The sequence below is a fragment of the Gastrolobium bilobum genome, unplaced genomic scaffold, assembly GCF_033153095.1.
Source record: "Gastrolobium bilobum isolate Gb01-03AN ecotype WA unplaced genomic scaffold, APGP_CSIRO_Gbil_v1 utg23571, whole genome shotgun sequence".
In the NCBI taxonomy this organism is placed as follows: domain Eukaryota; kingdom Viridiplantae; phylum Streptophyta; class Magnoliopsida; order Fabales; family Fabaceae; genus Gastrolobium; species Gastrolobium bilobum.
In genome coordinates this window covers 205,419-227,876 of record NW_026897251.1, presented here as the reverse complement: position 1 = coordinate 227,876, position 22,458 = coordinate 205,419, and the positions used below count along the sequence as shown (strand labels likewise).

At 36.1% G+C, this 22,458-nt stretch overlaps 2 protein-coding genes across 2 annotated transcripts; both read left to right on the top strand.

Moving 5' to 3' along the window:
- Positions 1-5,987: 5,987 nt before the first annotated feature.
- On the top strand, positions 5,988-8,431 carry LOC133305232 (uncharacterized). Its single transcript, XM_061505390.1, has 5 exons — positions 5,988-6,167; positions 6,257-6,394; positions 7,419-7,538; positions 7,628-7,714; positions 8,012-8,431. Exons 1-5 carry the CDS (start codon positions 5,988-5,990, stop codon positions 8,429-8,431), a joined length of 945 nt encoding a protein of 314 aa, XP_061361374.1.
- An 8,482-nt stretch (positions 8,432-16,913) lies between these two features.
- Positions 16,914-22,072, top strand: LOC133305247 (uncharacterized). The gene is made up of 4 exons (XM_061505413.1): positions 16,914-17,548; positions 19,901-20,184; positions 21,043-21,270; positions 21,368-22,072. The coding sequence occupies exons 1-4, from the start codon at positions 17,122-17,124 to the stop codon at positions 21,884-21,886; spliced, it is 1,458 nt and encodes a 485-aa protein (XP_061361397.1). The 5' UTR covers positions 16,914-17,121; the 3' UTR covers positions 21,887-22,072.
- The last annotated feature ends 386 nt before the right edge of the window (positions 22,073-22,458 follow it).

The window sequence follows — 22,458 nt, the reverse complement described above, 5'->3', positions numbered from 1 at the left end:
TAAGGGTGTGGAAGACAGGCTTGCTCGTCTGGAGCTTGCAAGAGGTGGTCAGGTAGCTGAGGCAGCAAGGGATGGGGGTCATGTGTCAGATGAGGACGACTCGGAGACGGACACAGACGGGGATGACGAGTAGATTTAGGGTGTACATCATGTTATTGTGTTTTGTTCATGTATTTCCTTTAAGTCGTTGATGTAATGTAACTTTTTTTAATGAATGCAAAATTGTTATGTTTTTTGGATCTATGTTATGTTGTGTAATGAATTTAATTCCATTTCAATATTGTATAACTTATGAATGGAACCTTTTTAGCAATTTGATCATCACGGCACAAAACAATATTGAACAGGTCACATTCGTCCATAACACATCACAGCAAATCAGTACATGTGTTCAAAAAGGCTACATCTTGTATTGTTAACCGTAAACAAACGTTATGACAACATACGACTTGGTTTTAGGAATTTAATGTCCACATGGGTTTTTTGACTCGGAAATTATGCTCCCTAAGTCACACTCCCTTAGTGGATCAGTGTAGAGTGGAAACCTAGGGCAAAAAACATGTGTAATTCGGATTTGGGGTCCTAAACCAACAATTTAGTCGATTAACCTGTACTGGTTTAGTCGACTAGGTTAGTCGACTAAACCAGTACAGGTTAATCGACTAAATTGTTGGTTTAGGACCCCAAATCCGAATTACACATGTTTTTTGCCCTAGGTTTCCACTCTACACTGATCCACTAAGGGAGTGTGACTTAGGGAGCATAATTTCCGAGTCAAAAAACTAAGATGAGTCAAATACAAATATCATGACATCAAATACAAACATAGCACCGTCATTACATTCAAATACAAACATCATGACATCAAATACAAACATAGCACCGTCATTACATTCAAATACAAACATCAAAAATACAAACATCACCGTCATTACACAAACATCATGACATCAAATACAAGCATATAAAACCATAAATGCCTATAATGTTAAACCATCAAAACATTAAGCCCTTCCCCTGCTTCCTCCGCAATTCATCTTGTATTGGGAATCCTCATAGGACATGTACGTTTGTTGTGACCAATTTGCTTACACAGGCTACATCTACTCTGACTGCTTGTCGGTTGAGACTCAACCCAATCCATCTCATTCTGTATCCTTGACGATTTGGGTCTTCCTTGTGCACGTACCAAAGATGCATTTGGGATAATGGTTGGGCCATCAATTTGTGGAATCAACAACTCATTGCCCATTGGATACCAATGAGCAGCATATACCTTATCAATTTGTGCAATTGAGAACACAGGATCAACATAATCATAGTGGTTTAACTTTTCTACCTTGCACACCGCTAAGACATGACTGCAAGAGAATCTTCTAGATGTGAACCGTCCACATTGACATTTGCGATTGAGCAAGTCCACCCTCATTATGTCACCTGCATCATGAGTTGATTGATTGTAGGCATCCTCAACTTCAAATAGCTGCAGGTCCCTATCAAAAACCCGCACACGGAGGCTCACTGTTAATTGATCATTTTTTTGGATGATATCCTCAACTTTTTTTGCAATTCTCCAACCCTTTGCCTTTGCCTTTTGGATCTTTTCACGTCTCTTGACGAAATACTCAACAAGTCTACTTTGAGTCATCTTCACCAATGCTGTTATAGGCAAATTACGTGCACCCCTCAGGACCTTATTCACACACTCAGATAAGTTAGTCGTCATGTGACCAAACCTCCGACCGTCCTCATCGTAAGACCTGCACCATTTTTCTTTGGGAATCTGATCTATCCATGAAGCTACTTGAGGGTTACTGTCGATAAAATCCTGGAATCTGATATCAAAATGAATCTTTGAACTCAAGTACCCTGAAATACAAAATGATGCGTTAGATACAAAAGGATGAATTATATACAATTTGTACATATTAAAAAGAAGATTGTACCTAGCTTCATCAGGGTTTTCTTTAATTCCACATCTCTGAACTTAGTGTTAAAGTTTCTTCCGATGTGGCGTAGACAAAACACATGATACGCAAATGGTGGCTGCCAACCGGCATGATCTCTTACAGCCCTGATGATGCTGGGATGACGATCGGATATTAGACAAATGCCATGCTTATGTGTGACGTGAAAACGCATGAGGCTAAGAAACCACGACCAATCATCCAATCTCTCACCAGGAGGAACAATAGCAAATGCAATAGGGAGAATGTAACCATCTCCATCTTGTGAAGTTGCAATCAAAAGAGTTCCTTTGTATTTACCGTACAAATGCGTGCCATCAATTTGGATTATGGGTTTACAATATTTGAAGGCCTCAATGCACTGGTGAAAGGTCCAAAATACTCGGTGAAAGACAGCCTTATCCGTATACACTCGACGTTCATCAACACATTGGTCTGTATCAATCTTGAACACAGAACCCACATTAACCTGCGTCATGTATGTCAGCCAACCAGGCAAGAATGCATACGATTTATCCCAGTCGCCAAATAACTTGACAATGGCTTTCATTTTAGCCTTCCAAGCTTTCCTGTAAGATATGTTGTATCCATACAAACGTTGTACCCTCTCTTGAATAAGAACTGGCTTCAATGATGGATCTTCTTTTAACATACCTATATAAAAAAAAACACCGGCCAACAGTCAGAATACAAACTGATTAACGTTAACATACCTTAGGAAGTTAGATATATCGAATAATACATACTGATAATGGTTGCACATATCACATCAGAATGCAACTGTCTATGATCCCGGGTAAGACCTTGGTTTAGGCAGGTGTGTTCTTTAACCCATTTACTAACCACCCAAGTATTTCCATTCTTCGGCAACAATGCCCTCACATACCAGGGACATCCATCATTATGGTGTCGACACTTCATCACAAATCTATGGTCATCACTTTTTGCCACAACGGCAGTACGGTGAGCCTTCATACAATATAATTTGACTGCATGTTGCATTTCAGATTTGCTACGAAACTCCTGATACAAATATAAAGGATCCCCTAATTGCCAGCCACCGTGATCATCATCGTCACCATACAATATCTCTGTCTCATCATTAGGGTGGGCCCAATTAATGAAGGTATAATGTGAGCTTTCATTCCAAAATGGCTCGACCTCAGAACCTACGGATGCATTATAATGCCACCGTCAATACCATTCATAACAAAAAAAATAATTGCTAAATTAAATCTTTAAAAAACAAATCTTACCACTGCTAACAGGGTCAACACGAAGTGGTCTCGTAACCTGCGAACCCGGGGATGGTGAGCTTGTGTCAGCGTTGAAATCACCCTCTACGTCAGTATCTGACGTGTCACCTAGTGGAATAACACTCTCAGGTTCACCGTCCTCATCGCTGTCCATATCGGCATCCTGTTCATCCTCATCTATTTCCCGCAGTGTTATCTGACTTATGACATGTGCAGGTGCAGATAAATCGACTACTCTTTCTTCATGACCAAAATACGGTTCACTTCTTGTATGCATGAGTGCAGATGAAGATTGACCACAATCTAATTCAACATATATCTCAATAAAATTTTGAAATTTTCGGTCAACAATTGCATCTATGACACATTCGACATCTTCATCATCACATATATCGTTACCAATGTAGTAAATAACATCCTTACCAACTGTTGTCTCTACCCTGGCAATCATCCGTTGAACGCATTGGCTGCCTTGCAAACCCAATTTTTGCTGAATTCTCTCCTTTAACTCATTGTATGTAGTGCCCCGTTTGATTTTCAACATTTTCGTTTTTCCTTCAAATTGAACACCATTGGGGCCTTCATAATGCTTTCCATCATAGTAGATCATTGTCACATACATGTTTGGACTTGTGCTCATCTTCCTCACGAAATTGGGACTTGGGTTCTGAAATTGGGGGTTTGGGTTCGGATTTTGGGGTTTGGAATTGGGCAATGACAATGATTTCACAATATTAGGTCTGTAGAGATGGTGGGATGAAATACAATCGGATTGAGAGGATTACACATGAACAAAGGGAGCTATTTAGGTTTACACAACAACAACAATCGAAATGAGACCGAAAACATGGAAAATATAGGGTTTCAGTCGACATTTAGTCGACTAAATATCGATACTTAGTCGACTAAATATCCCAAAAATGTAGTCGATTAAGATGATTTTTTAGTCGACTAAATTTGCGGAAGTCCACTTTCTGAAGTTTGACCATTTGCTCGACTAAAACAGCAAGGTAGTCGACTAAAAGGGAGCAGGTTGGTGGATAGTTCTTGATCAGGGGCAAATTGGTTATTAATTAATTAATGAGGGGCAAAAGGGTCAAAAAGCCCTTTAGAGTTTATACAAACTATTTTATCAAATAACTTATTTATACCTTAGATCGAAAGTAACTTTTAAGTTAAAAAAAAATCATATAATCATCAAAAACAGTTGTAAATTTTTTTAAAATTTTTAACTTGTAACTTTTCAAAATAATAATAATAATAATAAGAAATCAGGCTCTTAATATAAGACTTAATAGGCAATCAAATTAATTTCTACTTCTATGATTACAATTTATTCCGATAATATAGCTTTATTACACGCAATTTTCGTGAACAATTTAATTCTAGCATAAATAACCTACATTTGACCATAACGAAAAAAGAAAATTAATTAATATTCGCTTAAATCGAGTCAAACTATAAAGTGCTAAATTCATATGCATTTTAAATTAAATAAACAAAACCCAAAAAACTGAATTCGCCACTACAAAATTGTCCTCGTGTGCGTGTGATTTTCATTTCCCTCTGAAACCCGAAAATTTGAAAGCACCAAAACCAAACTTTTGTCTGTGTCTGCAACAATGGATGATGAAGCTGCAGCACAATCACATGGACCTCCACTTACCGTATCTCTTGCTCCATTCTCTCCGTCGTCCCTGCCTTCTGTCTCCTTGCGACGCTTCTCCCTCTCCACCACCGTTGTCAAGCCGTGCCGCCCCAAAAAACCAGCAATGGCTTGGTTTTCCTTGCAGGGACGGCCAGTTAACGCCGAAGAAGCCAGCTCCGCCGTCACCTTCGGTGGCTTAACCGCAGAGCAAGCCGTGGCTTGGGAACTCTTCACTCCCATCCACAGGTTCCTAATAGTCGCAGTCATTGGCGTCGCCATTGCACGTTCCCACCGCATATCGCAACTCAAGAAATCCCTACAACTAAGGGTATGTTTGTTACAATGACTTCCAGAGAAGTTGTTTTTATTTTAAATTAATTTATTTTTTTTAAATCTTCCTATTATTCTCTATTTTTTTTATTAGATTATTCATTAATCTATTCAAACGGTGGTGACAGAATCAAAAAATCAATAATTGAATTAACCGAAAATCTAAGAAAAAAAAGCACATATCTTAATTGGATTTGGTTAATGAAAGCAAATCTAATCCAAATCGATCAATGATCAATGTATTATGTATTTATTATTTCTGAAAGAAGATACTTGAAATTTTGTTATTTTACAGATTTATAATCTTGGATGTTCTTGATAGCAAATTATTTTGTTTTAATTTTTTATTATCTATTAATCTATTTTTACTCCTTATGATTTTTAAAACTTATTTTAGTTTGAAGGCCTAAATTTTTCGTTGGTTTACAACTTTGTACGACTTTATTTCAATATAACAGTGATTTATATTGTTGAAATTTTATGCTTTTTCAAAAATCCTAAAATCAATCTGATTCAAATCGAATAAAATTAGATTGGATTAGATGAAATTTTAAAAAAAAAGTCAAAACAAATGAAAGATTAAATGATCAAACCTAAATAATTCGATCAGATGATTTCTACTTCAAAACCGATCCAATTCACAATGTAATACCCCTATTTTTTATACGCTTTATATCGTAGGGTAATAGGATCGTGATTTTCGTTTCGTTTTTTTTTATTTGAATTGGGGAAAATGCGTGTAATTCCGTTAAACATGAATTTTGTCAGGACCAGCTGCTATCTAGTATGCAAGAGAAGCTTGACAATCTTTGCGAGCTGGTAAACAATACTGAGGAACAGTCATTGACATATGCAAATGATGGAGAATTGGTGTTGAATGAAACTTTGGGGTTTGATAAAATTAAGGTTGTCGATTGCGGTTGTTGGCGTTGTGATAAACACGATGGCTTGTCTAATGAGCTGGTGGTAAGAGCTCATATCATACTTCTCAATGTTGTATGCTATAGCTTCTTTTTTTCTTTTGTGGGTGGTTATTAACTGATTTTTTTTAGCAGGGTAGCTCTGTTATACTTGCTACAGGCTCCAATGGAAATGAAGTGATTCAATATAAGAGTGAAGAACCAGAGGAGCGAAGAATGTCTGACTTGTCAGATTGGGCTTCTTCAAGTGTCACATCTGCTGCTGATATCCAGGTACTATATATAGCATTCACATTCATCATAGTTTTCACACTTCAGTTAACTCATTTGGATGAGGTTCGCAAATAATTTGTAGATTGTGGGATGCTTCTCTTCTGAATAGGTAAATAATGCTACTAGGCATAACCTTTTGCTGCAATATGCTAGCCTAATCGTACTCGTAACTAAAAGCCATATATAGTCATGGTTTCTTGGAGCCATCTTACCTAGGATAAGCACAGAAGCTTGGTAAACTAATCCGGTTTACAAAGTTCAACATAACATACATTTGAATAGACCTCTCGGTTAAAAAGAGCAGATTACAAATATGTAGTGGTATACAATGCACTGCAGCATCTTCTAATTTTTGCAAACTTGTTGGCAGAGTGGCCTCTAATCTTTTATTATGAGCAGCATCTTCTAATTTTTGCAAACCTATACATCATATGTTTACCGTGAGCAGCACGCAAATTGAGTTGCATATAATAAGCTTTGTTTCAAACGTTCGCTTTTTAGATATTTTTTGCAATTTGGGCTTCCAGTTTTTTAGTTTAGCGCTACAAATAGTTACCTCTTTGAGTTATTGTAACCAACCAAATTAATTGCTGTTAATCTTATCAATTTTGGCTGATTGAGTACTTGAAATGTTTATTTTCTCAGGCTATCTTGATCTTGATCTTTCTATCATCCGTGCATCCATTATTCAGGCTATCTGTCACCCTTAATATAAATTGATGAAAAGGAGTTCTCATCAAACAATTTTGTAGTTTCTTACTCGTTAATTGCATTACATGGCCTTGGCGTTAATTGGAATTAGAATATTTGGAACTAAAGGCTTTAACTATTGTTCTATTGGACATAGACACACAGTTAATTGTAATTGCAGCATCATATTGTTATCTTGTACAGCTGAGCGGCTACTCTTCTTTTACCTGGTTTTCTTGTAATTTTATCAATTCCATCACTTAAATATTGGTTGCAAATCTATTTTTTCTTTTCTTACATTTGTTACCTTCATCACACCTTGCGCTGTCCGTAGTTAAACACTTTGGCTGTAGAACAAGACATCTATAATCTTAAGAGAGATTCGGAAGAGAAGGATACCACAATAAAGGAGCTAACCACTCTGCTGAACTCTTCTGAGGTTGCTAATTCCAAGGTAATACTCATTTGCATTTTATCTGTGTAAGTTGCAAAAAAAGATTTCCCCTGGTTTAATCCACTTATCACTTATTCTGTTTAAAACAGAGGGTTGCTGAATTGGAAGACATTCTACGTAGGAAGAATACGACAATTACAAAATTAAAGAAGGACTTGGTGTTTCTAGAACAAAAGGTAAGACGCCGGTGTATATGAGGTGGTGATATAAATAATTGTGATGCATCAGTTTGATGTTGATCTGTAAGTTGATTAATTGTCATTTTACTTTGTTATTATATTACGGATGGGATGCCAACATCTTTGGCATGGCATGATAAGAAGCCAGACCCAAAACCTTGGATTTGATATATAATGTAAAAAATACATTATATTACATCAAACTCTCAAAGCACGGTGTATTAAACAAGATGCAATTATTGTATGTTAATCAGAACTTTTTCTTACATAAATGTCTCTTTGACTATTCATCAGGTTGTGCAACTTTCAAGACTTAATCGACCCTCCTTCTCTGCCAGTGACAAAAATGGTGGCCACCTGCCAAAGATGAGAGATAATCTCCTTTATGATATGGAGAGCACTACTAGCCCTTCCTCTTCCGATTCAGATAGTGCTCCAGTAATAAATGCAAAAGATTTGGCTGCAACGGTTGATCTCATTGGCTTGAACCAGAGTTCTGCTTTAGCAATTGGTAAGAAATCTGCACCAGTAAAACCCTTCAGTTCTTCAGAGAAATCTCGATCAGTGGCTCCTTTTAAAGAAATTTCAACATATCGGAAACCTAATGCAGCTTCTTCTTCGAGCCAATATCAATTGTCAGCTCGTGGAGACTTGAAAAAGAGCAAAAGACGATCTCTTAGTGGAGCTAAGGGTGGAACTGCTCATAAAGAGTAGGTTATATTATAGTAACGAGTAAGTGATTTTGAATCATGTCAATAGTTAAAACTTAAAATCGTACACTGGTTCACAAATAATTTAAGAAAAAAATATGTTATTTTAAAGAAGGTAAATTTATGTCATTTCGTGAGAGAAAAGAATAGATAAGGAGGGAGAGGTAGTGGACAAAAAAAAAAATTAAAGTTGTGGATTTCACCCCTTTACGAGAGTGAAATGAAATAACTTGTATCATTTAAAAGCACAAACTTTTTCTCCATAATTTAATATCTTCGCAATTTTGTATCTCTTGTATTTCTGCCAAATTATTGTCTGGTTTAAACGTGAAGCTGAAGGATTAATGTTCTGTTTGAAAGACAGAGATGTCCAACCGGTGGCTGGTATATTTTATGTAGGATCTAGGTGCTCTATCTCAAGTATCTATGAATGAGATACCCTTGAGGGTAGGCCGATCACTGTGCACAATAATAATCGACATAGTCAAGACGTAAGGTGTGTGCACAGTGACAAGCTAAGAGAGAGGGTTTTGAGAGAGTGTACCTTATTAGTTTAACCCCTTATTTATAGATGAGTTACTTGAAGGAGTGTACTTCTGGGCCTCTTAGGAATATTGGGGGCTCAAGTCCAACTGCTTAGCTGTCTGGATAGGATTGTCATCAATAGGAGATTCCCTTCCTTTTGTGCTGTCCTTTATTGGTCCTTCTAGAATATGGGTCTTTGTGAGGTCCATGACAATTAGGAATATAAAAACTATAATAAATAAAGGGTACCCTCCAAATCGAGTGGTATTAGTCCTGAATATATTCACGGATGTCCTTAGACAGCAGGGCCCAATTCCGCCTTGACTAGGCTTAGGACAGTTCTGAACTACCGATTTTATTTTTTTTAACACAGAGTATTCAACTCGATGCATTTTTTTCTAAATAAGGAAATTTTTTATCTCGTTTGAGTTCATATCCTTTTTTCTATTTCAATTTCTTTTAAGTCATAATTTTTTATCCCTATTTGGAAAAAAATGTTCCTGCTACTGTAGTACCGAAAACAACCACAACTATATACTAAAAAAAAAAAAAAACTACCACAACTTAGCCAAATTCTAAATGAGAGACCACATACAATCACGTGGTCAAATAGTTGAAAACAACAACATCAATTCGCAATTATTAATCTAGGAAAGAAGGGAGCTAGGGAGTTTTAGAATTTGCTTTGGAATGGTGAACTGGGTTTCCCATTATGGATTGGGCCTAGAGTGTGTTTGGGCAAAACCCTTTATGAGTTCTCCATCATCATGACATTGACTCTTTTCTCGTCAATCATCATCATCATCCTTGCTAACCTCACTCACTCATTTTTTAATAAATTTTGATGGTTACAGCTATTGCTTGCCCTCATCCCTCGAACGAGTGGAATTCGTGCTCCAATGAAGAACAAGGGGAGGATGTCTGCTTGCTTTTATTAAAAATTGATAACTAATAATAATAATCAAGAGAAATATTACTCTTATTTTGCATAAGATAACATATCTCGTGTTCTCTCATTTTGATTTTCACACTTTATTTTTTTTTTTTTCTTGAAATGGTGAGACCCACCTATGTTCTCTCTACAACATAAGATTACTATCTTATATGTGAAATGAGACTAATAAAATCCATAATAATAATAGTTAACAGTTAATAACTAGAGTAAATTTGTCGTGGCTTGGAAGTGGGACCAAACGTCAACGTTGTGGCCTTGTGGGGGTGACGCTTTCACATTTGCAATGTCATTGGAGTGTACGGACCACCTACCAATCAGAAGTCGGCGCGCGTGGTATCTCGCAATCTACTCTTGTTTGGTCAAACACTCACAAAAAAAGTTTATCCAGCTCATGTAATAATAAGTCGAGCCGGTTTGGATGCTTGTAAACAAAACAAAAAAATTATGCCTTATTTATTTTAGAAATATTTTTTTTTAAAAGTTAAAGTTATTTACATTTTAAAAAAGTTATTTGGTTTTTTACTTTTATTTTTTCTAGAAGCTAAAATTTTTAACTTATAAAAAAAACAAATTTTTAACTTTTTTTTACTTCTACTTTTTTAAAAGCAGATATCCGAATGAACTTTATAGTAGAAATAATTTTTTTTCTAAAATAAAATAGTTTTTTTCTAATAAAAATGTTCGGTTCTATTAAATCGTATAATGATACCTCAAGAGTATGCGCTCAGAGATATCCTATAGATATGTATCTTGGTTGGCTTAAGCCAATATCCCCATCACTACGCACAAGTAATAGGCTTATAGTCGAGACGTGGGTGTGTGCACAGTGTGGGCAGAAGTAGTAAATGAGTTCAAAGTATCTACCTGGGGTCTTTAACCTCTTATTTATAAGGGTTACCTCTTGGGCTTGTGTAGATTCTCAGTTGTAGTATGATTTAACTTCCTTTCTGTTGGGATAAGGACTCTATCCTTTTATATTGTTAGGATAATTGGGTAGTTATCCTTTAAGGGATCCTTGGGTAGGTAATTAGGATATGGAAATATTCCATAACAGTTGCCCCCCAGCCCGGCAGTTCGGAAGCTCGGACTGCTGGGGTGCCTAAGTTTGATTGATAGGTCGACCCTACTGAGGTACTATGATCCTGCCTTGGGTCTGGTGCGACTACCTCTTCTTGGTTTAGCTTTTTATATTGGCTTCTTTTCTCTTGAAGTCTCTGAGTGGTGAAGCGGTGTTTGCCTTTTTTTGACTTTGAGCTCGGCTTCTTATACCATAGCTTTCTTTAAATTGACTTGGCTTTTTCCTTGCCTACACTTTTGAAGGCAGTATATTTGCCTTTCTGATTTTAGCCCGGCTTAACGTACTGTGGCTTTTCTAGACTTTTTGCCATATTTTGTTTGAGCCCGGCTTCGCATACCGTCTCGATTTGTCTTTTATCTTAAATTGGGGTGTGATCCTTTTCTAGGATCACGATCTTTCCAAATTCATCTTCTCGGATTGGGGTGTGATCCTTTTTCGTAAAATCACATCTCTCCAATTCTATCTTTCTTCTTCTTCTTTTTTCGAATCGGGGTGTAATCCTTTGGCTAGGATCACAACTCTCCAATTCCGTCTTCATTTTTATCTCAGATTGGGGTGTGATACTTTTCTTAAGAGCACATCTCTCCTTTTCTATCTTCATTTTGATCTCGGAGCCTGAAGCTATGGCTTAGGCTGAGTTGAAGCTCAAGACTGAGGCCGAGCTTTAATCTTGAAGCCCTTCATTGGGCTGAATTGGAGTTCAAGGCTAAGGCCGAGCTTTTAAGCTTGAAGCCTTTCGTTGGGCTGAGCTCAAGGTCGAGGCCGAACTAATAATTTTAAAGCCCTTTGTTGGACTTAGTTGAAGCTCGAGGATGAGGCCGAGCTTTTAATGAATTTGAAGCCCTTCACTAGACTGAGTTGGAGCTCAAGGCTAAGGCCGAGCTTTTAAACTTGAAGCCCTTCGTTGGGCTGAGCTCAAGGTCGAGCTAATAAATTTGAAGCCCTTAGTTGGGCTGAGCTCAAGACCGAGGCCGAGCTAATAAATTTAAACCCCTTAGTTGGGCTGAGTTGAAGCTCAAGGCTGATGCCGAGCTTTTAATCTTGAAGCCCTTCGTTGGGCTGAGCTCAAGGCCGAGGCCGAGCTCATAATTTTGAAGCCCTTTGTTGGGCTGAGTTGAAGCTCAAGGCTGAGGCCGAGTTTTTAAAATTGAAGCCCTTTGTTGGGCTGAGCTCAAGGCCGAGGCCGAGCTAATAATTTTGAAGCCCTTTTGTTGGGCTGAGTTGAAGCTCAAGGCTGAGGTCGAGCTTTTAAACTTGAAGCCCTTCGTTGGGCTGAGCTCAAGGCCGATGCTGAGCTAATAATTTTGAAGCCCTTTGTTGGGCTGAGTTGAAGCTCAGGCCGAGCTTTTAAACTTGAAGCCCTTCATTGGGCTGAGCTCAAAGCCGAGGCCGAGCTAATAATTTTGAAGCCCTTTGTTGGGCTGAGTTGAAGCTCAAGGCTGAGGCCGAGCTTTTAAACTTGAAGCCCTTCGTTGGGCTGAGCTCAAGGCTGAGGCTGAGCTAATAATTTTGAAGCCCTTTGTTGGGCTGAGTTGAAGCTCAAGGCTGAGCTTTTAAACTTGAAGCCCTTTGTTGGCCTTTTTTATCTGAACCCGGCTTTTTATGTCGTGGTCTTTTAATTTGTGCCCCGCTTCTTTCGCGGGGGCTTTTTAATCTAAACCCGGCTTTTTATGCCGTGGTCTTTTAATTTATAGCCCTGCTTCTTTCGCGGAGGCTTTTTTATCTGATCCCGGCTTTTTATGCCGTGGTCTTTTTATTTGAGCTCCGCTTCTTTCGCAGAGGCTTTTTAATCTAAACCCGGCTTTTTATGCCATGGTCTTTTAATTTGAGCCCCACTTCTTTCGCAGAGGCTTTTTTATCTGATCCAGGCTTTTTACACCGTGATATTTTAATTTGAGCCTCGCTTCTTTCGCGGAGGCTTTTTTAATCTGAACCCAGCTTTTTATGCCGTGGTCTTGTAGAGACGGAAATTCTCGTTGGCATTGGGGTTCTTGAGCTTCTTGCACAACGATCGCCCTTCATGCATTTTTATTTCATGGTGAGCCCCATTGTATTAATATTTGGTTGTGGCAGCGCTTTTCTTGCTACCGCGGTGATTATCCGTGGCTTTACGCTTATGCTCTGCATGTTCACTATAGTTGGGTGGGAATCGAACTTTACGATTCCCCACAGACGGCGCCAATGTTCGGTTCTATTAAACCGTATAATGATACCTCAAGGGTATGCGCTCAGAGATATCCTATGGATAGGTATCTTGGTTGGCTTATAGCCAATATCCCCATCACTGCGCACAAGCAATAGGCTTATAGCCGAGACGTGGATGTGTGCACAGTGGTGGCAAAAGTAGTAAATGAGTTCAAAGTATTTACCTAGGTTCTTTAACCTCTTATTTATAAGGGTTATCTCTTGGGCTTGTGTAGATCTCCTAGTTGTAGTATGATTTAGCTTCCTTTTTGTTGGGATAGAGACTTTATCCTTAGCAGCCTTACTGTTTTATATTGTTAGGATAATTGGGTAGTTATTCTTTAAGGGATCCTTGGGTAGGTGGTTAAGATATGAAAATATTTCATAACAAAAAACTCATCCAAACATGCTCTCGGATTAATAGATTTCATGTTATGTCAATTTGAGCTTGCTTCAATTGCGTCCAAAGTGCTCATGATATCATTACGAATATACAAACCAAAACTATGGTTCCTCCAAGGGAGAGATCGAACTTCAAGAAATAGTGAACCGGTGCGGATATGTGAATAAGAGATATTGTGCGAGTATCTACATGACTAACAAATACAAATATCTAAAATATATTATAAGAAAACTTCTCATAAATCGTCGAGAGACGGGATGAGATCTGTAGTTCGGAGGATTAGAGCACGTGGCTGCAAATCACAATATAATGCATATAAATACAAATGGTCCAATAAAAATAAGAATGTCTAGTAACATTTGGAACATTTATGTACACACCTCGTCCCAAAATGCTCTTCCTTGAAGTTAGTTTTCAGATCATCATTTTAAATAAATTATAAATTTTTAGGATTTTTTTTTTTGAAAAAAAAAACTTATGTGGAAGTTTAGAAATAAAGATGTATACCCGGCTGGAATTAAACTAATTAATCGATGAACCAATGTATTATATTAAAAAAAAATGAAAGTGTGTCAGTTTAGTTCAACTTAATTCATGGAGTTAGCATCTGCTCGAATCGAATAAATTTTAATTAACGCACTACTCAACTTGAATTATATTATTATGTTCACACCCCCAAACAAAAAACATAAATATTTGTTTTAAAAAAGAATTCAATCGGTTGTTACACACAACTACACAAGTAAAATATAATAGTTTAACTACCAAAAATATATATATATAATAGTTTAGACAACCAAAAAAATATATAATAGTTTATGTTTACCGAAAAAAAAATAGTTTATATATACCGGTGGAATGATTAATAATATTATTATTTAAAAAAACGTGGGTGGGGCCGAATTTGCGAATAAGAATTGTCTGAGTCAAGTTTTAAAACTGTTTGGTTGTGGAACCCTCCAACTTTTGAAAAACTAGAATTGGCTACGAACTTGAATTGAATTATTTTCAACTCAAAATCAAATATTCTTGCTTTACTAGATTATTCCCGATTATACATTTCTTTGTAGTCAATATATGTTGCTTACTGAAAACTACGCCTACACAAACCTTTTGATTGTGGGCTTGAGAAATATAAGTCCGACTCCATTTGCGTTGCTGAAGTATATGCTGTTTATAGTCATTGAATTGTTTTCATATTGATGCATGTGCAAGACTTAAATGTGATATGATATTGAATTTAGTTCCTAAATTTACTGGCGTTGAACATTATTGTGTACATACAAATGCTATTCTATTTATTCCTTGGATCCAATTTGTGTATCCATGATGAGATAGGATATTGTGACAACTAAATAATGTTACTACCACATCTTAATCGTTGATTTCCGCCAATCAACGGTTATCATTTATTGCGAATTAATAATTAATTAATTAGTTTGATTTAAAAAATAATAATCGTTGATTAGCATAAATCAAGGGTTAAGATGTGGTAGTAACATTGGTAGTAACATTATTTAGTTGTCACAATATCCTATCTCCACAATTATATATATATATAAAATATTTACCATGTATTATATAGAAGTTGCACTAGTTGTTATTGTTGTTTGTCAAAAGTGCATATTTTAAGAAATAATTATGTTGTTTTAAAAACATTTTTTTTCCATGGCTTGTGCCTTATTCATTGACTTTTAAATATATATATATATATATATATATATATATATATATATATATTTTGTATTTTGTTTATAAAATATCTGTACAACAAAAAGTACATATTAGCCTACCTAAAAGTTGGTCATGGTAATGAGAAGCAAAATTCTCATAATTTGGTGAACGTGTCTCCAAAAAATTTTATTTTGATCATCAGAAAGTTGAACATATTAAGCAAAGTGAATCATCAATTTTTTATTTTTATTTTTGATAACAGAATCATCAATTTTTACCCCCTCACAGTTGAATATAAGATTAATCAATGGAATATTATGATTACATTCTTTCTAGTTACTTTTTTAGGAACTTGAATTTTTGACATTACTAAAATTTCTTAATTAGTGAACTCAAACCCTTTACCCCAATATACTAAAATTTAAATGAAAAAAATTTCAATTCAAGTACAATCTGCCGAAAACCTTCAAAATATGTAATTATTAATTTATTATACATTCAGATGATTAGATTTTAGGAGGAAAGATGGTCCCAGCCGAAAAGCAAAGAATCTTTTTCCACGAAGTATAGATTGCCCGTGGATTAATCATTCAATCCACATTCCAATTTGTAATATAAAACGAAAAATCACAGAAGTTGGTTTCGCATTTACTAACCTCTAGAATTTTATTGACTTTTTGGCTTGTAAATTGCAAACACTATAGTATACAATACATTTCAATCTTCTGCAATTTCATATAGACAGGTTCCATTTAAACTCCTTCAACATTTCCATTATTAAAAAAATAAAAAATAAAAAATGATGGTAACTTAATTAGTGCAGAGAACTAGGAGTGTTCATCAATCGATCCAAATTGATTCAAACCGCAATAACCGAACCTAAAAACCGATAACCGAATAAACCAAAAACCGAAAATTCGAAAACCGAAAAAAGACTGCAAATTTTAATTGGATTGGATCGGTTTTCGGATTGGTCAATGAAAACCGATCCAATCCAGACTGATCCAATATATTAATTTTTCTCTACTTACTTGGGTTTTTTCTCAATCCTAGCCCAAAAATTTCTAAACCAAAGACTCATTAACCTATCAACTAAACTCAAGAAAAAGACTAGTCACATCTTATTAACAAAATTTAATTTGTGTAGAGCTTCATATCTCATTGCCAAAAAAGAAAAAACTATATTATCGTTTAATGATACTTTTATATTTTAAAAAAATAAAATTACAAAATCAATATATACAAAAGATGTTATTTGCACAATAATCATGAAATAAATTTTAAGATTTTCAAAAATCGAAAACCGATCCAATCCAAACCGAAAAAAATTGGATTAGATCGGATCGGATTTGAAAAAAAAATCAAACCGAATAGATGATTACATGATCAAACCGAAGAGATTAGATCGAAAAATTTTTGCTTCCAAAATCGATCCAATCCAGACCGCGAACACCCCTACAAAGAAGTGAGCATGTGAGAGTTAGAGCATCTATTCGATTCTCTTATTATTATCTTTTGGAAGGAATGTAAAGTCTTAATCTCAAGATCAACTTTAAATCGAATTAATTACGAAACTACAAAAAAATATATGAAAAAAAGAACTTCTTCAAGAAATATGTGACTTTTCCATCTCTTTTACAACACAACACCCCAACAAACACGAAAACTCAAATCTCTCTATGTCTCTCTATGTTCAATCCAAATAAATAAAGAAAAGAAAGGGAAGGAATAAAGGGCGTGCAACACACCGTGTTTCTAAGTAAAAGTTGTTGTCTTTCTTTCTTCCCTGGTTAAACTACGTGAAATATAATCAAATACAAAGGAAAAAGAAGAGACACAGTGATCAACAAGAAGAAGAAGAAGAAGAAGAACAACATGACCATGGACCGAATGTCTGAGAGCAGTTCAGACTCACCCTCACGAGACTCAAGAGTGTTATCCATCGAATGCCTCAAAGGAAGTTCAAAAGCCGACGAGTGGACCGGTGACATGCTTCAAACCGGTGATATAGTTGAAGAACTCCGAATCGGTGGCTCGACCAACTCACTGATCCGGTTCAAATCGCCCTTCAAGAACGGTCGAACCGGCGTCAACAAGATCCTTCAGGACTCCTACAAGAAGAAGGAGACATCGATCCTCGTCCTGGTTCGCCGAGGATCCGATGAGTTCGCCGAGTTGCAGGCTTGTATTGTCCCCAACGATTCCTACGGAAAGAAACAGTACGTTCTCAGGTCCATCTCTGATCCCAACTACGTTGTTGGATTCTTGGATCGAACCGAAACTGAATGCTTCCACCTTCAAGGTACGTATTATTACTCTTCATCTTCCTCTTTTTTTTTTCTTTTTTTTTTTTGGATTTTGGTTCGCTTTTGACTTTTCAGCTTAATGTTTTTGTTTTTGTTTTTGTTTTCCTCATTGTCTGTTCTGTAAATTACAACATGCTTGAATAGTTTAATGATCGAGTTAGTTTAACTTAACATCCCAAGTTGTTTATCCCCGCACTTTCAGGTTTCAATTCCTTTACATGACTTTCTTGCAACGAGTTCAATGCACGGTTCTCTAAAATTAACTTAACTTCTTCTGCAAACCAATGCTTTTTATTTTTTTATTTTTTTGAAACATCAAAATTTCTATGTGTTTGTGGGTTCGATTCCCACTCACAGTACCGATGTTCAATTTATGGAAGAGACAATATCAAGGGATGAAATGTTAGGATTCAGGAAGTGTCTTTTTATGTTTAGATAAGGTTTACACGAAGATATCTATTAATTTTATCTTCCCTGCTAGAGATTGTGGAACCTATCATGTGGATCCAGAATAATATGAGGTGTTTGTTCTTGAGTTTAATTGAATGAATGAACATGTAGATGAATTGACGATATGTCACACTCGTAACGAATTTACCTCCAAGGATTAAGAAAGATATTGATTTTGTAATAGTATTTTGTTGCTTTGGTTTATTAATTAGCCGACACATGGTGGTTACATTACATCAATTCATTCATTCATGTATATTTTTTTTTTTTAACTAAGTAATAACTAATTGGTAGCGCAATAGCCACCGGAAAATAGTAGCATACAGATATTGTACTGTGTTCTTGCCTTGGTTTGGTTGGTGAGCGAGGTCCCCTCTCTCTCTCTCTTTTTCTTCTTGTGAGTGGATTCTCTCATGTTAAAAAAGACATGAACAATTATAACTATACAAAGGTGGATCAATAGTAATAAAAGAAGAGAAAAAAAATATATTAAAATAAGTAGTTATTAAATCATAATCATTGATTTAACTTTTTTGTGGTTATGATTGTCCAAATGATCATATAATGTTTTTTTTTTTTTTAAACATCCTCTTTCTCTCTCTCGTTTTCCTTAAGGACGCATTATATTTATTGGGGGGAAATAGTTATTAGTATTTACAACCTCTCACAAATTTGAGTGACCCCTCTTGTTGCTTTTATTAGAGAGGATAAATTGCTATTATACCAAGTATTCAATATTTGATCGAAGCCTTATTTCCGTTATTAAATGATATTTATTTGAGGCATTAACTTCTCATCTGAAAGCTGCCAACTTTTGCTAGATTCAGGCATCAAGTTGCGTGATATTCATGACTTCCTTTTGTGAATGATGTCGACATTTGGTTCTCCTAATTTCCATTATCCTTGTCCTCTTTTCGTTATATATCATTTTAGAACCTGCTTTTGTTTCACATCTCTTAAAATTAGTTTGAAGATAAGGAAAGTAAATAAGTTGAGCACTTGTGGTTGTTGTTGCTTATGGCAGTAATATGGAATAATAAATATTGAGACATACGTAATAGTCATTAGCGTTGATTAAACACAGTCTAGTTACACCTTGGGGCCAGGCCTGGTTTTCCCTAAGTTTCAAAAGTCTCCATTTTCCCTTTACCATATTCTATGTATGTTTGTCGCTGCAGAGTCTATTGCTTATCACATACGATAAACCGTGGAAAAATTGCTATTATACCAAGTATTCAATATTTCTGCCAATGTCTTTGTCTTGTAAGGTTGCATTAACTTCTGATTATAAAATACCAAACCATATGAAATCAAAGTTGGGATTGTGTGTACTTTGTTGGATCATTACAAAGTTGGAGGAAAGACAGGACCACATGCTAGGATCTTTCTCTTTATAACTTATTTCGAAAGTGGCATCCTCAGCGAGGGGAGCATGACGGCTCATAGTACTTAACCCCAATATAAATAGGTTAGAGAGGGGATCTAGCAAAACCTTAATCAACAATGTCTCTGAGGAGTTCACCCATCACAGAAACCCAATCAGACACTGTTGCCTACATTGTGCTGCCCAACTAAGCCCGATACTAATAGATGCCAAAAGCCCAACTCAAACATTATCATAATAGGCTTATTATAACATATTAAATTGAAATATCCATTAATCCGATTATTTTAGTAAATACTAAAACATTAATTAAAATTTCTAACACTGAACACTCAATCTCAGAACAACAGCAACATTTATGCATCTTGCATTGACCTTAATTTGTGCTTGGTTTCAACCTCTCCATCTGGGCAAGGCTAATTCTCCACTGTTATTTTATTCAGTCAGCAGTTTTTTTTTTTTTTTTACTTTCTGATATCTTCATCTAATCTGTAAACAATAATGCACTCTGCAGCATCAAGGAGCACTAGGATGGTAAATGAGCTATCCAAGACCAGATTACAGGATGGATATGTGTCGTATCCATGGGAGAGAAGGATGCAGGAGTTGCTATCAGTTCCCAATTCTAGCAGCTTTTTTTCCATATTACTTCTTCCCAAAGCTTCAGATAGGGTAGCTTCTCGCTACAATGATGTTGAGGACACCTTAGCCAGGGCAAATGCATGGCTCAATGCAGCTCAAGCTACAGGGGTCCCTATTCTCTTTATGAACATCCAAACTGAGTCCCTACTTACTAAGGTAAACGATCAATTCCCTAATCACAAGAAAACATAGGGTTGTGGCATTCTATCATAACGCAATGGCTTTATTACTATTATCTCTAATATATATATATATATATATAGGGCTTAACATTTCTGCAGCAGCCGTAGATAGTGTTATCTACAGCTGACACAGAAAAGTGGGCCCCATGGCTTTTTTAAAAAAAAAAAAAAAAAAAAAAACTCAGGATCCGTTGCCGTATCCTAGGATCCGGACGCGGATCCTTGCTTGCTGTAGGTACAGTAGCTGCAGAAATCATTTTGCCATATATATATATATATATTTATTTATTTTTCCAATTGGTCACTTGATATGCACAATTAATCTTTGGCCTAATCAGACACCACACTTGATCCATACGAGGAGCATACTGATTCTGTTACTCAGCTGTTAGTTATTAGTCAGTTTACAGCAGTTGTTTACTGCTTCTAGTTAGTTAGCTGCACCACTTTGCATGTAATGAAGTTCATTGTCTTCTTATTCAATCAGAAACCATAGATGGTATCATAATAGCTCTGACACCAAAGCTATACTGTGGATTTTCTCTTATGACAAAGAATTTTCATTCATTGCCTCAGAATTGGGGAGAAAACTCCTCTGCATCAACCATAAAATGATTATTGTGTCTAAACTTTAAAGTTGAGTCCTTATCATTTCTTCAAGTTAGATACCTCCTCATATTTTGCAATGAATTTTATCATTTTCGTGTATACTTGGAGGCTGCCAAACATTTACTGTGTTAATTTGAGAAAATGGTTTCTCTATTCTTGGCTGTTTTTTTATTTTTTTTGCACTCTGTGATATGTGGAGTTTCTCTTTTATTTGTGTTTACAGATATCTGGAGAGACAGCTTCTTCTACTGTGAATGCAGGGTCATTATCTGACTTATCTAACCTTGCAAATGTAAGCCTTTATGGCTTTGAGGATTATCATGGAGTAGACATTGGTGTTGTTAGAGCAATTCGGCTATGGTATGCTCCAACCGGAGGAGAGTTCTCAATTGAGATAAAACTAAAAGAGGATGACACAAAGCTTGGCTTTGCCATTAGTCGTACAGAAGAGGTTTCTCACTTTCTCTATATCTTGCATGTGCTTATATTGTTAAACGTGCTGTTTTATCTTTGAAGGTTCTAGCTAATAATTTTCTGTGTGTCAACAGGGTTTTATTTTCATTTCATCAGCTATTGATGATGGTCAAGAAAATCTACCAGCAACACGTTCAGGGCTTAGCAATCTGTATAAAGCAGCAACAGATACTTCAAGGTTGTTGGTAGTTTCAAGGCTTTCAAATCAAAGAGTCCTTCCATGGATGGTGTCTTCTACAGGAGCCATGCGGTGTTATGACACAGTTTCATTGAGCCAGAAACTCTCCTTGCATAGACACACCAAAGTTCCTATTCTCATGCACGTCTTCCTTTGGGACCGAGCATTGGCTTCTTCAAGTGGAGGAAGTACAAAATCAAAGGCTTTGTCTCCCTCTGTGTTGCCATTACCACCTGAAATTCAATTGGCACACCATCCAAATGAGAATCAAATACAGCCATTTTCACCCCATGAAGGATCTGATCAAGGTGATTTCATCAGTGATGGTTCGCAGCCAATGCAGCTTGAGAGGGACACAGCTGGGGATGTCTCATTCAGATTCCATGACTTCTCCTTGTCCGGCAAATGGGTATGAATATGATATACATCATACAACATACCGAGTTTTTCTTTTTTCCCACCTTGTTTTCTTTTTGTACATACAGAATATAAATATGTATTGCTCCATTCCTTCCTTTTGTAAGGTTTAGAGTTTCTTTTGCTTCATTAGCTTGTTAACAGAAAAGCAGAATAAACCTTTTAGAATTGCTTTGTTGAAATTATGGCCTTTTTTTGTGTCTTTCTTGTCATTTGGAATCCTGATGACTAGAGTTATATGAATGCGACTACTGCATGAATATCAAGGAATTTTCTCTTCAGTGGCTTCTGATGCACTTACAGTTAGCCCATTGCACATGGCCCAACTATTGATTCAGGAAGTCCAGAGTTAACCAGAATTGTGAGCCAATAAATATGGCCAAATTGTTAAAAGAAGCGGTAATTTGAAATATAACAAATTACAATCAAACCCAAGTCTAAATGAAGCATAAAATATTATTGTGATTTGTTTGACAAGAAAAGGAAAGCAACACATTTGACATGATATGAGATATAAGATTTGGGAAGTATTTTGAATGATTTAATTGTAATTATTTATTTATTTTTAGA

Excerpts from the sequence above, each read along its gene's own strand:
- LOC133305232 (XM_061505390.1), top strand. The coding sequence starts at position 5,988 with ATGCAAGAGAAGCTTGACAATCTTTGCGAGCTGGTAAACAATACTGAG. Across the intron at positions 6,168-6,256 it reads GCTTGTCTAATGAGCTGGTG|GGTAGCTCTGTTATACTTGC; the intron begins GTAAGAGCTCAT and ends TTTTTTTAGCAG. Across the intron at positions 7,539-7,627 it reads CTGAGGTTGCTAATTCCAAG|AGGGTTGCTGAATTGGAAGA; the intron begins GTAATACTCATT and ends TGTTTAAAACAG.
- LOC133305247 (XM_061505413.1), top strand. The coding sequence starts at position 17,122 with ATGACCATGGACCGAATGTCTGAGAGCAGTTCAGACTCACCCTCACGA. Across the intron at positions 17,549-19,900 it reads TGAATGCTTCCACCTTCAAG|CATCAAGGAGCACTAGGATG; the intron begins GTACGTATTATT and ends TGCACTCTGCAG. Across the intron at positions 20,185-21,042 it reads CTGAGTCCCTACTTACTAAG|ATATCTGGAGAGACAGCTTC; the intron begins GTAAACGATCAA and ends TTGTGTTTACAG.